The sequence below is a fragment of the Wyeomyia smithii genome, chromosome 1, assembly GCF_029784165.1.
Source record: "Wyeomyia smithii strain HCP4-BCI-WySm-NY-G18 chromosome 1, ASM2978416v1, whole genome shotgun sequence".
Taxonomy (NCBI): domain Eukaryota; kingdom Metazoa; phylum Arthropoda; class Insecta; order Diptera; family Culicidae; genus Wyeomyia; species Wyeomyia smithii.
In genome coordinates, this window is record NC_073694.1 from 193917639 (window position 1) to 193934834 (window position 17196).

At 39.3% G+C, this 17196-nt stretch overlaps 1 protein-coding gene across 1 annotated transcript; it reads right to left on the reverse strand.

The window, feature by feature from the left end:
• Positions 1-1048: 1048 nt before the first annotated feature.
• LOC129732548 (omega-amidase NIT2-like) lies at positions 1049-1965 on the reverse strand. Its single transcript, XM_055693517.1, has one exon. It carries the CDS (start codon positions 1922-1924, stop codon positions 1091-1093), a length of 834 nt encoding a protein of 277 aa, XP_055549492.1. The 5' UTR covers positions 1925-1965; the 3' UTR covers positions 1049-1090.
• Positions 1966-17196: the final 15231 nt, after the last annotated feature.

The following is a 17196-nucleotide window of genomic DNA, read 5'->3' on the forward strand; positions in this document are numbered from 1 at the left end:
TGTAATAGTGTTGATATGTCACCGTTTGTGGCAGAACACACTATAAAATTCGGAATAAATATTAGAAAATATTTAAATCATCACAAAACATCCCCCCTCTTAAAAAAAAAAAATACCTGCCAGGAATTGAAGCCTGGTACGAGATGAATGGTACTTCGTTTTTCTTTTCTTCGTCACGATCAGAACCGCGTTCGAGATATGAACACAAAGAAGAGAAGCAAGAACTCAACTACAATTGCGTAGTTTTATCACTGCCATCAAGATTTTGGTGAGTGGCAGAAAAAACATCAGCTTTTTCAATTACCTATATGATTTGGGGCTAAATGCCTTTGGTATTTCACAATAGTGAAATTGTTTGTATACTTTAGTATTGACTGCTCGGGTTAAAAAGGTAATGATGCCAGCCATGAGGTATTGTTCAGGGACAACCGGCAACTTACAGTTTGTAAAAATTTACTCTTGGTTTTCATTAACCCTGGAAAGATTGTCTGCGTCAATTTGACTCCTCGCTTTCAGTAAAATTGCGCTCTTTTCTTCTGACAGTGCGTCATTTTTTTCCTAAATTAATAAAGAAATATTAAAATTTAAATTCTGGTTTCTGTTATTCATCGATGTGTTAACACTGTAAAGGCTATTCATCGATAATTTATAAAGATAAAGATGCATTTTTAATCATTTGAAAGTCGGAAGTCAATTTGACGCATGATAAGCCTTTTACGCACATCATAATATGATTCTCTTTTCAGGGTTAAACATCACATATTCCACGTCCAATAACATTTCCGTAATCTTTTTTAAACAAAACCGGCTAAGCTTGGAGCGCTGTTGTTGATTACAAGTGCACAAATGACCAGTTTCCGTAAAAATACAGCAACTACTAGGCTGAGAATGTTGCGGTTGATTAGAGGCGATAAAAAGTCATGAATTCAGGGATCGTTCAACACTTATAGCAGGGTAATATTTATTTTGGAATTACCCCCTGATTCATTACTGGGGTCTCACCATAAAAGATATTGATATTATCAACCACTTTTTTACGCAGACACAATTTAAACAGATAAAAAAACACAAATTGAACCGTTTATTTCGCTTACTTCCTGATAAGTTCATACTTATCCAGTCTCTTCTGCTTCAGCACCGGAATCTGCTTGCGTATCTCCGCGCACATGCCAAAATCGAGTTCCGCAGTCAAAACGGTCGGTTTCTCCTTAGCGTGGCACACGACCCGTCCCCAGGGGTCACACACCGTTGAGTATCCGTAAGCAACGTAATCCTTGGTAGTATCCCGAGCGGGCGCACAAAGCACCACAAACATACTGTTGTCCAGGGCCCGTGCCTGAGCGATCAGTTCGAAGTGCATCGGACCGGTGTAATCGTCAAATGCTGATGGAAAAACCAGCAAATCGCAGCCCAACTGTCGATAGATTGCAGCAAATTCGGCGAATCGTTGATCGTAGCAGATCCCAACGCCAACCTTGGTTTCACCGATGTCGAACGTGAAAAATTGACTGCCCGGGGTTAGAACACTTGGCTCGCTGAAGGTACAGATTCCGGGAATGTCCATTTCGAACAGATGCATTTTGCGATACTTGCCCAAAAATTCCCCTTTGGGACCCCACACCGGGCAGGTGTTGTACAGTTTACCACCATCGGCCTCAGGATATGTTCCACCGATTAAATAAATGTCACATTCCGCAGCAACCTTGGCCAGAGCGGTAGACGTTTCACCCGCCGGAATCTGCTCTGCCCACCGTCCAAACTCGTCGGCGCTGTAAGTCGAGTTCCAACATTCCGGCAGAATAACCAACTTAGCACCCTCACTTTTCACCACGGTGCGAATTTGGTTGACGGCATTGGCGATGGCTTCCTTCTTAGTTGGAAAACCCTCCAGTTGCAGCAGGGCGATCTTCAGTTTCGGAGCCATTTGTTTGGACAGAAAAGCAGCGACAGATTAACTGAAGCCAGTCTCCGGTAGCAGCAGTGTTTATAAAGGTTTCGTAACATGTTAGATTCAGGGGGCTGGCGTAGCGAACTAATTTTTCTGTTTCGATCTTCAGAAAACAACCTTATCTGCGTTACTATTTGCTTCACTTTACATCAGAATAAATGTATTAAATCAAAATATCAAATAATTCAAAGCATCAATGAAATATTCATAGATCGTCTAAAATACTGTTCCCAGTAAAAGTCATGTCAATACCAGTGATTTTATTACGGTGTCAAATGTTTGGTAACTGAGTGGTTTGCCAATCCCGTGATTAGAATAGACTGCATCATTATCATGGCGATAATGTGCAAACTTGTGTATTTTCTCACTATCTGCATTTCGCTTGACCTCCTGTGGTATGATCGAAAAATTCAAGCGTCCGGTAGCGGATAATGTTGTTAGACAAGTAGAATCTACTTAACTTGTAACTGGGTCAACATAAATATTATGTTCATCGATAGTCCAATAGGCTGTTCGATTTGCCATAAACAACGCGATCAAAGAAAGAGTGAGAGTAGTGGCCGCTGTAGGTGAGAGATACCCGGTGCAATGAAATAGCGTGTTTTTGATTACGCTATATCAACCAGAGCGTTAGTGGAGCCGCCGCTGTTGTGATTTTCTTTGAGAGAGTGAATCTCTGCTAACATGTGTTTGTGTTATTAGTTTTGATGATCAAAATCGTATCAGAGAGCTCTTATGAGAAAGTTCTATCTCGAAAAGAGAACTGATGTGAATGTGACAAATCAATTGTTTGAAAAAGAACATCGTGAACTCTATAGCCTGTTAACTATAGGTACCGTCTGCCGGAGTGCGATTAAGCCACGGGGGTGAGATTGAGACAAAACGGGAAATGTTTGTATGTCAAATTACTTGAGATTTCTCGGAACTTATAACTCAAATTCAATACTTTATGAAACATGACATATTTATTCACAACTTTAAATAGAGTATACAGTCGAATCCCTCTATTACGACAATTTATATAGCGACAAATCTCTTTATAGCGACATTCTCAATGATCCCTTTTACTTTATATTCATAAAAAATATTCGTTTTATTGCGACATTTCTCTATAAGGACGGTCCCTTGCGATGTTGCTATAAAGCGATTCAACTGTAGATAATATCAGTGAACTGTTTCACTTAAATAATGTTTCAAAGTACAGGCTGAAAAACATGCCCAAATAACGTTACCCAAAATGTCCCAGGCAAACCAACTCGATCAAGAAATCACATCAACTTACTGCTCAGTTGGTACGTTAGGATTTCGTCTCCAATGTGTTGAGGAAATATTATGCATTGAACCTGTGTTGGCTCAGAAAATAATGCTTTTCCAAACTGTACACTTTTCGAGCCGTTTTGGGGTGAGATTGTGCCAAGCTGTAATGTACGGTACAGTGCGCAGGTATTCACATTCACGACAAAATTTTATCAGTATACACCAAAACACTTGAATTGTTTACATAGGGCATGTTGTCTAGTTATGGTGTCACTTGAAATAATGACTAAAAGCTTGAGAACAGTAAGATAACGACTGTTAAATGGAAATTCACAATCACTATGACTTTTGAAGCGAGGAAGGAGGGTTGTTGGTACGTTTCTAGCGGTTTCAAGATCTCCGATGAAATATACAGTGGTCAGTGACACATACGTTTTTCTATAGTAGTCCACGTTTTTTCTGGTTGTCCCTATACTTACTGTTTTATCATGTTATTTACGTGAATTATTCGTAGATACACTACTGTGTATTTAACAGGTATAAAATTCAACTTTTTGTTTTTGACACAATCTCACCCCATAGAAGGAGTCAGATTAGACCAAAGCTCATTTAATTTTAGCAAAATTATAGTTCATTGTAACTGAACCATATTTGCGGCCGTCGTTAACTCAACATTTAAGTGTGAATTGACGTGATTTGGATCAAACTCATTGCCTAAATGTGTGCATTATAAGCTAAGGAACAAAAACGTATCTTTTTTTTTGGCACAATCTCATTCCGGCAGACGGTATCTTGTTTGCTTGCTAATTGCGAAATACAAGATCAACGCTTTTCTTCACGGTTACCAATCAACGGATCGTAAGTTAGGGTCTTTTGTGGAGTTTTGTGGGAACTAGACCGACGGGAAATAAGCGAGAATAAAAAAAATAAAAAAATAAAAAAGAGTTTGAAGAGAGTTATCACTGAAATTTATCGCTTCGCACCATTACGCTGATAAATCCCAATCGATTGTATTCCCAAACCTATTGCAAAAAATACATTGACCTAAGACAGGCCGTCGTAGTTCTACGTAGTTCTAAATTTGACACCACCATTGGAAAACTGAGAAAAAGTTTTTGAAGAAACATTCATAAAATTAGGTGAGCAATGAGTTTACTTGCTATCGCTCGTCAAAATCGAACTTTGTAGAATTCTTAATACTCACCGAGTTTTTTAACTTCAAATTGGTAAAATTATATTGTGAAAATTTGAGAAAAAGAAACTAAATACAAACTTTAACATTTACTGTCACATGACATATTTTGAGGTTTGAAGACAAAATTAGACCGATGAATTTTACAGTCACAGGTCAAGAGCTGAAAGACAAAAATCAAACGGTAAAATTCCAAAGCTCAATGAAACGGTTTAAAATATCATACAATAATAAATTCAAGAAGTTAAGTCAGTAGTGAATAAACCAAAATGTCAAAGAAATATCAAAGGTCTAAATATTAAAATAAATAAAATTCACCGTTAAACAGAACAGCGCTGGCAGTCAAATTTTAAATTGATTAAAAGCGAAAGCTCATTCTTATAGCTTCAGTTTGTTTTTGGCCGTCCTTCAAAGGACAGTTGGGTTTGGTTTGCGCAAAGCTGGGTAGTTTTTTTTTTCTTTTCCCCGTAGGGCCGAAACGCAACTGCGTCCATTGGAGATACCTACCATTCGATTTCTGAGACTTTTTTACTCAAAATAAGATATAATTTGACTACCACTTTAAGATATTAGCGAATTACCATTAATACTCAGAAATAATCGATATTATTTTGCTTTGTGAAATATACTAAAACTATGCCAAAACCGGTTTCGTAGAATCACCGTTTTGAGCTCAGTTTTTGTCCGACTTAAGATCTGTTTTTTTCAAAAGATGGGTAAAAGGATGCTAATATATGGACAAACTCTTAGATTTTGATATATGGCCTCAAAACAAAATGGCGTCGAAAAAACCACAAAAATTACCGGTTTCTCAAAAAATCAAAATGGCGCCATTGTTGCCCCTTAATTTGAAATATGTTCAAACTCAGGGAAATTTATTTTCGCATCAAACTTCATCAAAAAATCATACATAGAAGCCAAGGCAAAAAAATTGTTGCACTGTGTAATCCATTCTTACATCCTAAAAAACAGCCAAATCGGTTCAGTACATGCTGAGAAAACTTACCACCGATTTAGTGAGGGCATTCGCGTTCTCAGCTGCCAACAATGTAATACACTATATGTGCAACCACAACATGCAAAATAAATCTTCAAACAAACTTTAATCAATAGCCGAACACCGTACTTTACTCTAAACATTGAAAAAAAAATTTTTTTTTTCGACCTTCCAGAGTAAAGCCAAATGTTAAACGGTTACAATACCTAAAAGATTTCTCTCGTTACTTCACTAAGATTCAACCAAAAACAAAATCGTTCGTAGTGACCGTTGTGTTCTAGAATCAAAAAAGTAATTTATTTTGAAAAATTCTGCATATTATTATCACACTACAAAATTGAAAATCTTATGAAAATCACGACAAATGCCAGAAAGCGAAAAATAAATCAGGACGTCAAAAAATGGTCTCAAAATCAGGACATGTCCTGCTAAATCAGGACGGATGGTATCCCTATGTAAAACACAACAGAACCTGGACGCAGACTCGGCCCTCCCCATTCATAGCGGCTTGATTTAACTACTTTGACAAACTCATAGTTTGTCTTCGTTGTCATCCAATCTTCTATTGTTTAAACATCAGAATTCAGTCTGAATTCCTTAAGGATTCGTAAGTGTCCCACAAGGTCACCATCTGAGATCTCATTATAACGTTTAAATATCAGAGCACTTTTTGCAGCCTGCTGCTTTACATATTTGTGCAAAGGTAGCATACAAAGGAGGGCTTCCAAAGCAACTGATGGTGTGCTTTTCATTGCCCCAGTTATTGATATGCAGGCAAGCCTCTGCAGTTTGCCAAGCTTCGCTCGAGCGGTTACCTCATTAATTTTAGGCCACCATATAAGTGAAGCGTATGTAATCTTCGGACGAACAATTGCCGAATAAAACCAATGGACTGTTTTTGGTCGTAGTCCCCATGTTTTTCCCGCGGCTCTGCTACAAACCCGAAGGGCATTTGTACCCTTAGAGATAGTCTTGTCTAGATGAGAATTCCAATTCAGTTTTTTGTCTAAAGTTACTCCGAGGTATTTAACTTCTTCTGCGAACTGAATTTGAACACCATCTAGAATAGGCCGTTTTAGATTTAGCTTTATTCTTTTGGTAAAAGGTACTATAACAGTTTTGGAGGGATTAACATTCAAACCCTCTTCTCTACACCATTTTAAAGTAGATTTGAGCGCAGTTTGTAGCCGATTAGAGACCGTGTCATCGAACATCCCACGAACTATTATGGCTACATCGTCTGCGTATCCAATTACTTCATATCCTAGTTCTGTCGTCTACAACTAAGGACCAGGAGCTAAGCTGGGTAGTTATCGAATTATGCCTTCTTTCCCGTTTTCTTCGGGAGCTGAACAGCCTTCATATTCGGCTAAACACCTCCTTGGGCAATTTTGACCAAAAAATATAAAAATATGAAAACCAGACGACGCGGTGTGGATGATGGAATGAAGGAATGTTAAAGAAGGTTACAAGATTGCGAATAACGTTTCGAATCATCTGTATTTGTTTTTACAGTTATTTAGGCTTCAATGAAGTTATATTGAAGCATAGAAAACTGTTCCAATTGATTATATATCTAAAAAACTAAAACATGCTTTTAAACTTGAGCAACGTTACGATAAAAATAACGAAGAAATATTGGAGAATTTAAAACATTTAGGATCGTTTTACTATCTGTGATCAAAAACTGAACACTGAGAAGAGAAAAGAGATTTCAAATATACGCTTGTTGCATAGTTTTCTATCACTATCAGCAACCTTCCAGTTGGTCACGAGATACGATGCTGGCATAACAAGCCAATGGTCGTAGGCTCGAGTCACGGCACGAAAGAGACTGTTCGTAGCCATAACCCCGAAATTGTTTTGTACATTAAACTGTTGGCTGCAAAGTCTGTATATGATAAACAGAAGGTCAAGTTCCGAATCGGAATAGCACTAATGCAGCAATGTTTTGGCGAGTGGAAAAAATACTAATAACTTCAATTATATAATTTTGGGGCACTTAAAAGTGCCATCGGTACCTAATATTGACACCGGCAAACTAGTTCAATTTATTGTTTTTTTTTATACGGACCCCACTGCGACCAGTAATTTTTGATCTTTTGAGTTATTGTCGGAACGTTCCTTGCTGTTCGCACTTTTGTTTTTCCTTTTTGCAGCGTAGAAGCGACTTCATGGTGCTCCCACAGACAGCTTTTATAAAAAAAATGCATCAAAGAATCTGTGTACACAATTCGATTTGTTATGACGTCCAGATTCTCTGGTCAAAATTTCAAAATCATCGTAGTAATGCCTTTTTTAAGGTCATCGTACGTTGGACACGACAAAATAGAGTTTTTTTGTGGAACACCCCTCCTTAAAATCAGTTTTTGTCTATAACTTTATCTGTGATTGTCAAAACAATAAATTTAACAAAGTCTTGAGAGAAGCTTAGTTAAACGAATAAAATATAAGAATATTTTGAATTGTTTTGACCATTACAGACGAAGTTATAGATATAAAACTGATTTTGGGGAGGAGTGTTCCACATAAAAACTCTATTTTGTAGTGTCCAACTTCCAGATAGGACATCGCAGTATTCAGCCATTTTTTTTTAATTTTTCCACAACTTTGCTAAAAGTAGCAATCTGGTATATTGAAAATAAAAAAAAAATATTATTTTTACCTAACTGTTAGGTGGATTGATAAAAAAACCGAAAACGCCAAAAGTAAGGCCTTGTTCTATGAAACAATTTTGCTAAAGACATTGAGTACATAAAATCAACTTTTCACAGTCAAATCTAAAAATATCACGATTTTTTTTAAGTTTTGGAGTGTGTAGAAACTATTTTGGAAATTATTACATAGAATGGTGGTTGAAAAACGTGCTTTACAATTAGTATTTCGTCGTTTTTATATCACTTTTTTGTACTTAACGACCTTCAAAAAGGCATTACTCAAAAATATACCGTACGATGATTTTAAAATTTCGATCACAGATTCAGGACGTCATAACGAATCAAATGGTGTACACTGATTTTTTGGTGCATTTTTTTTATAAAAACAGTCTGTGGGAGCATCGTGGACCTGCTACATCGTGTTTGAGTGCTTGTTTTCACCCAGACTTACTATTTTCTTATCGCCATTATCGACCTTATTGTTGCCTCAAGCATGTTACTAAAGCGTATATCATGCTATAGGTGGATGAAGTTTCAGAAGGTTAAGATACGACTTTTTCGGTCTGAAGAAAAGTTTTTGTGTGGAGAAGCCTGAGAATATGTAAGGTCATGTTCAATTCCTTTGACATTGAATTATTGTCGTTATTGCCGACTCTCTGTTTGCTACAGTGATCGGTTAAACAATAAACACTAAATTTCTGCATACTATCTTTTATACGTGACTGCTGAGAGTTATACTTCCGGTGGGCGTGTCGTGGTGCACTGGAATACAATGTCAAATCGTTTGTATACTTTAGTGTCGGCTATGCTGGGGAAGAAAGGTTGGTTGTTGGTTGGTTGTTTAATTTGATTTAGACTGACACTGAGAGCTTCGCTTGATGTTTAGCTCTCTTATCAGCTCTGATTGGTCGAAATTTACGTTCAAAACAAAGCTCTAAATTTTTCAATAGTACAATAGCTAGTTCACCTAGTTCAACTGACTGAGTTTCAAAGATTTGGCAGTGGACTATTTCGTGACGTTCTCGATGTTTTCGGTTTTTCAATGTGTATCCGTTGGTTACCGTAATGAATGTTGCTAAAATAAATTTGGGCAACAAATGGTGAGTTGACAACCTGAAAGGAGCGTCAAACATAGCTTCGGCCCTCACAAGTTCCTATCTCACACCTCCGCGAGTCATATGATTACACTAGACTGCCAGTTGGAACAAGGATACAACTGGTTGGTGTTGCCTGGGCAATGTTGTCATCCGACAATAGCTAAGTGAGAAGGTGCGACGCGATCATTGGCGCGTAAACCATATTCCGGCGGTAGAGGAAATGCTTCGCCAACCTGAGCGTCTGTTCACCAAGATGGTGCGGCTCAAAACAGCGTCTGATCTTCATGTTAGGAGCGGCTGATCAACGTCCTAGTAGCAGCGTGGGACTCTGAACAGAGCTGACACGATGGTCCCCCGGCGAGACAGGGGGTTAGGGAAGGCCCAACAAGCCGCCCCGGAAAACAACATGTTACAAACAACGTAAGAGATAATACGGATCGGAACAATCGGCATAGACCTAGGCAACGAAATAAGGACTACGATTGGAAACTTGGGACATGGAACTGCAAATCGCTCTGCTTTCCAGGATGCGACAGGATAATCTATGACGAGCTACATCCACACAACTTCGAAGTCGTAGCGCTGCAGGAACTTTGTTGGACAGGACAGAAGGTATGGAGAAGCGGGCACCGGGCGGCTACCTTCTACCAGAGCTGTGGCACAACCAGCGAGCTGGGAACCGACTTCATAGTACTGGGTAAGATGCGCCAACGCGTGATGGGGTGGAAGCCGATCAACGCAAGGATGTGCAAGTTGAGGATAAAGGGCCGGTTCTTCAACTACATCATCAACGTGCACTGCCCACATGAAGGAAGACCCGACGACGAGAAGGAAGCGTTCTACGCGCAGCTGGAGCAGGTCTACGATAGCTGCCCGCGACGGGACGTGAAAATCGTTATTGGGGACATGAATGCTAAGGTAGGCCGGGAGGCAATGTACAGACCGGTAGTCGGACCAGATAGCCTGCATGCCGTGTCTAATGATAACGGCCATCGGTGCGTAAACTTTGCGGCCTCCCGTGGTATGGTAGTCCGAAGTACCTTCTTCCCCCGCAAAGATATCCACAAATCCACCTGAAGATCACCCGACCAACAGACAGAGAACCAAATCGACCACGTTCTAATCGACGGCAGGTTCTTCTCCGACATCATCAACGTTCGCACCTACCGCAGTGCGAATATAGATTCGGACCACTACCTAGTAGCTGTGTGCATGCGCTCAAAACTATCGATGGTGTATAACACCCGCCGAAGTCGAACGCCGCGACCAAATATTGAGCAACTGCGGGATGCCGAGGCTGCACAGGAATACGCGCAGCAGCTGGAGGTAGTGCTACCCACGAAAGAGCAGCTTGACGCAGCTACCCTTGAAGATGGCTGGAGGAGCATCCGATCCGCCATAGGTAACACTGCTGTAGCGCTACTAGGTACAAGGGCCCCGAATCATAGAAATGACTGGTTTGACGGCGAATGCAAACGGTTAGTCGAGGAGAAGAATGCAGCACGGGCGAGAATGCTGCAACACCGCACGAGAGCGAACGTGGAACGATACCGACAGGCACGGAACAGCCAAAACTCAGTCCTCCGAAGGAAGAAGCGCCAGCAAGAGGACCAAGATCGCGTAGCGATGGAAGAGCTGTACCAATCTAACGACACTCGGAAGATCTACGAGAAGCTGAACAGCTCCCGTAAAGGCTTCGTGCCGCAAGCCGATATTTGCAGGAGCTTGGACGGCAACCTCCTTACTGACGAGTGTGAAGTGATCGAAAGGTGGAGGCAGCACTTCGACGAGTATCTAAACGGCGATGCAGTAGAGCGCGAGGACGGTATGGCAACTGATCTTGGTGCACGAGCAGAAGACAGCAGAATTCCAGCCCCCGATCTTCTGGAGGTGGAGGAGGAGATTGGTCGGCTGAAAAACAACAAAGCTGCTGGAGTGGACCAACTTCCCAGCGAGCTATTGAAATACGGTAGAGAAACACTGGCTAGAGCCGTGCACTGGGTCATTGTCAAGGTTTGGGAGAAAGAACGAGTACCGGAGGAGTGGATGGAGTGTCCCATCTACAAAAAGGGCGACAAACTGGAGTGCTGCAATTATCGGGCAATCACTCTGTTGAACGCCGCCTACAAGGTACTCTCCCAAATACTTTGCCGTCGACTATCGCCATTTGCGAAGCAGTTCGTGGGGCAGTACCAGGCGGGATTTATGGGTGCCCGCGCCACCACAGATCAGATATTCGCGGTTCGGCAGGTTATGCAGAAATGCCGCGTACGACACAACCGATCAGGACAAGCTATGGCAAATTATGCACGACTACGGTTTTCTGGATAAACTGACGCGGTTGGTCAAAGCGACGATGGATCGAGTGATGTGTGTAGTTCGTGTTTCGGGGGCACTCTCGAGCCCCTTCGAAACCCGAAGATGTCATTAGAAGAGCGGGGATTAACACGAGTGGCACGATTTTCCAAAAGTCGGTTCAACTGTTTGGTTTCGCCGACGATATCGACATTGTGGCTCGGACCTTTGTGAAGATGGCGGATACGTACATCGGATTAAAGGCTAAGCCAAAAAGATTGGACTGGTCATCAATGCATCGAAGACGAAGTACATGAAAGGAAGGGGTTCACGAGAAGACAGTAACAGTATCAGTAACCTCCCACCTCGAGTTCAAATTGGTGGTGATGAAATCGAGGTGGTCGATGAGTTCTTGTACCTGGGCTCACTGGTAACTGCCGACAACGATACCAGCAGAGAAATTCAACTGCGCATTATGACAGGAAATCGTGAATACTTTGGTCTCCGGAGGACGCTTCGATCGAGTAGAATTCGCCGCCGCACCAAGTTAACCATCTACAAGACGCTGATCAGACCGGTAGCCCTCTACGGGCATGAGACATGGACTATGCTTGTGGAGGACCAACAGGCTGGGCATGTTGTAAGGATGTCAGACGACAGCCCGGTAAAGATGGTTCTTGAAACCAATCCGTCAGGGACGAGACGGAGAGGTGCACAGCGGGCAAGGTGGATCGATCAGGTGGAAGACGACCTGCGGACCCTACGCAGACTGCAGAGCTGGCGAACTGCAGCCATGGACCGAGTGGAATGGAGACGACTCTTACGTACAGCAAAGGTCACACCACGGCTTGGGACTGTTTGGTAAGGTAAGTAAGTTGCTAAAATAGTTCAAAGGTCAAAAAGTTCAAAAGGTAGGGTACTGAAAAGCAACAACTCAGAAAAATAAATATCAAAAAGTGCGAGAGTTTCTCTCTATCATACGCTGTGCATAGCAATTTACACTAAGGTCGCTTTTTACGCGGTTTTTTTACGCGGGTTTTTTTACGCGGCTTTTTTTACGCGGATTCCGGAATTTACGTGGTTTTTTTTACGCGGATTCCGAAATTTACGCGGTATTTTTTTTTTGCCCGGATTTCGGTTTCCCTTCACTCGAAATGCAAAATTAACGATGGAATTTACGCGGTTTTTTTTACGCGGTGTTTTTTACGCGGCACGTATCCCCCGCGTAAAAAGCGACTTTAGTGTACTACAGCTACGGTTTGTGGGTACTCAAGATGCTCAGTTGGTGGTGGAACCCTCACCGAAACCCGTTTGACGGAACTACTTACAAACCGTAGATATAGTAAGTCGCTGCGCAGCATAGGAAAGAGAGACACTCTCTCAGTTACCTAAATAAGGCTGTGTGTGGTTAGAGAAACGGGACACAATACTAAAGGGTAATACGATATTATTTCCATAGTCAATTGAAAATTACCGTTTTTAGTAGTTTAACTCGCTAAAACTCCTTACCGAAGTCATCGGAGATTCGAGATTCTGGACGAAGAAATTTCTTTCTTCTTTCAAAAAGTATACATACATACATTGCTCGCTTTACAAAACTTAACAGCAGGCTCGCGAGAGGCGCAACCGCATGTTGTTTTGATGTTCTCTAATTGGGCTAAAATTTTCAGTTTTTTTTGTCTATTCAAGGTAGGGAATTTAACAAAATTTCAATTTTTACCTTTGTTATACTAAACAAAGGTTATAAAATCGGTCGAAAAACGCAAAATAGATCCAAGGCCTGGAGGGCCGAACCGTATATACAATTCGACTCAGCTCGACGAACTGAGCAATGTCTGTTCGTGTGTATGTGTGTGTGTGTGTATGTATGTTGTCTGTATGTATGTGCCGCAAAATACTAACGCACCTTTCTTATAGAACGCAATATCCGATTTTGATGATCTTATACGCAAACGAAAGCTACTGTGGTCCCCCAGAATGCTACCGAGTGGGTTTTTGATTATTGGCTTAGATTTTGAGATATTGATCATAGGGGCCATCCACATACCACGTGGACAGCTTTGGGGGGGGGGGTCCACGGTCCATACAATTTTTTTAGAATTTATATGGGCAGTTGTCCACGGAGGGGGAGGGGGGGGGTCGAAATCGTTGAAAATCTGTCCACGTGGTATGTGGATGGCCCCATAGAGTATTTTTTAACATAGGGTATTTAACTTTAAACACAAGATGAATTTGTTGAGGGCCAAGTGTCGTATACCAATCGACTCACTTCGTCTAAATGAACATTGCCTATATACATTTGTATGTGTGTTTGTACGTTAGTATTTGTAAATATATTGTTTATATGTGTAGTATATCCAAACCGAACAAAAAAAAAAAAAAACCAAAAAAAATTCTACCCTTCACAAAATGCATTACAGTCATACCTCGATATAAGGTTACGTTATATCGAAGCACGAAAACAATATTTTTTCATTGATGCAAAATTCGTTATGGTTACTCAAAAGTGCACAAAAACTTATTTCCCTTCACTCAAAAGTATATATATACCCTTCTTATGTCCCTTTAAGACAATTTTCATAGACCAATATAACCAGTCACAAAACATTGAAAAAATAAACGTCAATTTTACCCCATTTTACGGTACTTATTGGTTTCAAAACTAACTTAAAACATTTATTCGGAACATTATACACCTCAAAAATAATTGTTGTACTTCAACTTTGGGAAATTGAAAAAAGTCACGTTATATCGAGGTTGCCTTATATCGAGGTATGACTGTATTAGATTCAAGTGTTTACAAGTGCAAATGGAAGCTCCAAACTGGTTCTAACTGGTGTAGAAAAAGAACCTTTTAATTTTAATAGCTTTTTACTGACAATATTCAATAGATTTCAGAGGAAACTGCAATTCTTATTTAAGTCCGGCTCTCGTTCACTTGATACACTTCGCTTTTGTATACTATAAATATTGTTTTCTAAATTTATTTCAAATTTATTTAAAGGTCAGTGCAAACAGAGTATCCATGTAATCCCGATCCTCGTTTCGGCAGCAAGTTTTATAAAGTTCTGAAAGTGTTTCAAATTTTACCATACAGCCTAGGTCTTCAACAAGAGTTACGTTCCCGAGTACACTTCAACCAGTCAAAATTCTTAAGTCTTGCGAAAAGCTTTAATATTGAAAAAATGCATTTGAATTAGGATTAATAAAACAGCTCTTAACAGCATCTGATGTGTACTGGGAATTGACATTTCAACAGCAGTTATAGGAGTTTCAATGAAATCTTTTAGCACTTGATCCTCACAGATTTTATCAATTTTTTTGTTGATTTCTTGAAATAATCACACGTATGATTCAAGCAACTTTTCAATGGTAACAAAGTATTTACCGCGCTGTATAATTCTGAACTATAATTTCTTGAGAGCAAGTTTGTAGGAGTTTGCTGCAATTCGTAGGATATATTCGATGCTAATCCATAATCATTATGTTCTTTTCTGGGTCTCGCGATTTTTGAAAACGAAGTCGTTGTGGTATTGAGAATGTATGTGAGAACCTCATCGAGGTTTGACTCAGTGATGTTATTAGGTTCACCCTCTGAAAAACTAACTTTTGAGTTTAATTCCAAACGATTTATGGTTTACTGGCATATCAAATTTATATGTACTAATAGTAAGTATAAATTTATATGTAGTAATAGTTAGTATAACGAAGGTTTCTGCTCTGCTAGGTGGATAAAGTCAGGTTTTTTTCATTGAGGTTAAGTGGGGTAAAACGGTCGTTAAAGATGATATTGCCAAACGTTCATGCTATGTCCATATCATCACAGACAAACAGACGTACCACGAGATTTCTTTACGTGGATCAAAATAATGGTCAATTCAAATGAGTTTCAGTTGTTCGGAATATTCCCGGTGCAGCGGTGGTGGCGCTAATGTGCCGTTTCTTTTTAACTTAGTTGTCAGTATTCGAGCACCGTGCTGCCAAAAACAGCAGAAAAGCTGAAAGTGTATCTTTTGCGGAATATGTCAAGTAGGTGTCGCACAAGTTAGTCGGAACCACAATTTTCTTAGAATTTTGCATGCGGTTATACGTCTGTTTGTCTGTGATATCATCTTTAAGGGCCGTTTAACCTCTCTAAAAAAACTATAGTTTTGCAAAACTTCCTAACTTGAATAGATAAGCAATCGCTGAAAATTTTCAACTCAATCGAAGAACATCAAAGCAACGTCCCTTAAGCAGGTATTAGACGAAGCAAATATTTGCTATTTTTTAATACAGATTTTATTTTGTGCAAATAAAAATCGTACCCAAAATAGCAAATATTTGCGTCGTCTAATACCTGCTTTAGAAAGGCGGTAGCGTTTCTCGCGAACTGGCTGTTGAGAAATAAAAAGTTAAATCGTCAAAAAGTCAGATGTTAAAAATGAACAAAGACGAGAAATTTGAAGATCAGAATGCTAAAAAGTTAAAAAATCAAACAGTCCAAAATCAAAAAAGTTAAAATATTAATATTCAAAGTGTCGAGAGTGAAAAAAGTCAATGAAGCCAAAATGCCAAAATGTTCTAAAGTCGAGAAGTAAAGTAGTCTAAAAGTAAAAAGAAGTAAAAAGTTTAAAATCAATGAATCAACATCAACAATTCCTAAAGTGAGAATATTGGTTTCCTGAGTTTGATTTTTTTGTCATATTTGAATGTCAAAATGTCGAAAAGTTACACATAAAAATCGAAAAATCAAGTCAAGCCATTAAGCAAATCTATCAAGAAGTCGCAAATTGAAAAAAGGAATATTTAAAAAGTCAAGCAGGCAAAAACATCAAAAAATCGGAAATATAAAAAAAGGAAAAAAGGAAAAATCGACCACGAAATGTATCGAAGCGTAAAAGAGACGAAGATCCAGAATATGATATAATTTAAGAGTCAAAAGAGCACAATTCGAGAAGTCCAAAATTCAAGAAATCAAATGCCCAAAATTATAAAAGTTTAAAAGCCACAAGGTCAAAAGGTCGAAAATTTCAAATGAGGAAAAAATTAAAAGTTTGTATTTCGAAAAATCAAAACCCCAACATCAAAATAACAAATAACATTATACTTCAAAAAGTAAAAATATCAAAACATAAACAAATCTAAGAGATAAAGGATCAAAAAATCTCACTCAAAGAGCAAGAAGTTGGAAGACTTTAAACTGAAAATTTCAACGAGTCTAAGTGTCGAGAAGTCAAAAAATCCAAGAAACCAAATCGAAAATTGGAAAAAAATAAAAATTGAAAGAACAAAAAAAATAGGACGGAAATGCGGCGTAAATCGACTTTACATGCCAAGTTGTTTCGATGATTTTTTGAAGTTGCCATAAATGTTTGAATCTAAATATGATAACAAGGATAATTGAGTTCATTCACCTCGTTACGTTTGGTTGCTCAACAATTTCACCTATTTCACTTATTTTTTCACTGAGATCCGCCAAATAAATATATTAATATTGGTTACCAGATAACGATCGTAAAAACTACACTGTTTTTCTTGAAAAAAAAAAATAAATAAAAAATAAATTGTTGTACGTGAACAACAAAACAAAAGACATTGAGCGTACACTAATTGGCTACGTGACTCTTCATTTTTTCTCAACAAAAAGTTCTGGTCAGTTACAGCGATAACAATTAAAATTTTGTACAGCACGCATCCTCCGAGTGACTTATGATTCAGAAGCGAAAAGATTGTTGCACTACAATGAGCCACAAAGTAAACAATTCAACGCA

What these genes read in the sequence shown, in the direction of transcription:
- LOC129732548 (XM_055693517.1), bottom strand. Translation starts at nt 1,924, where the DNA reads ATGGCTCCGAAACTGAAGATCGCCCTGCTGCAACTGGAGGGTTTTCCA.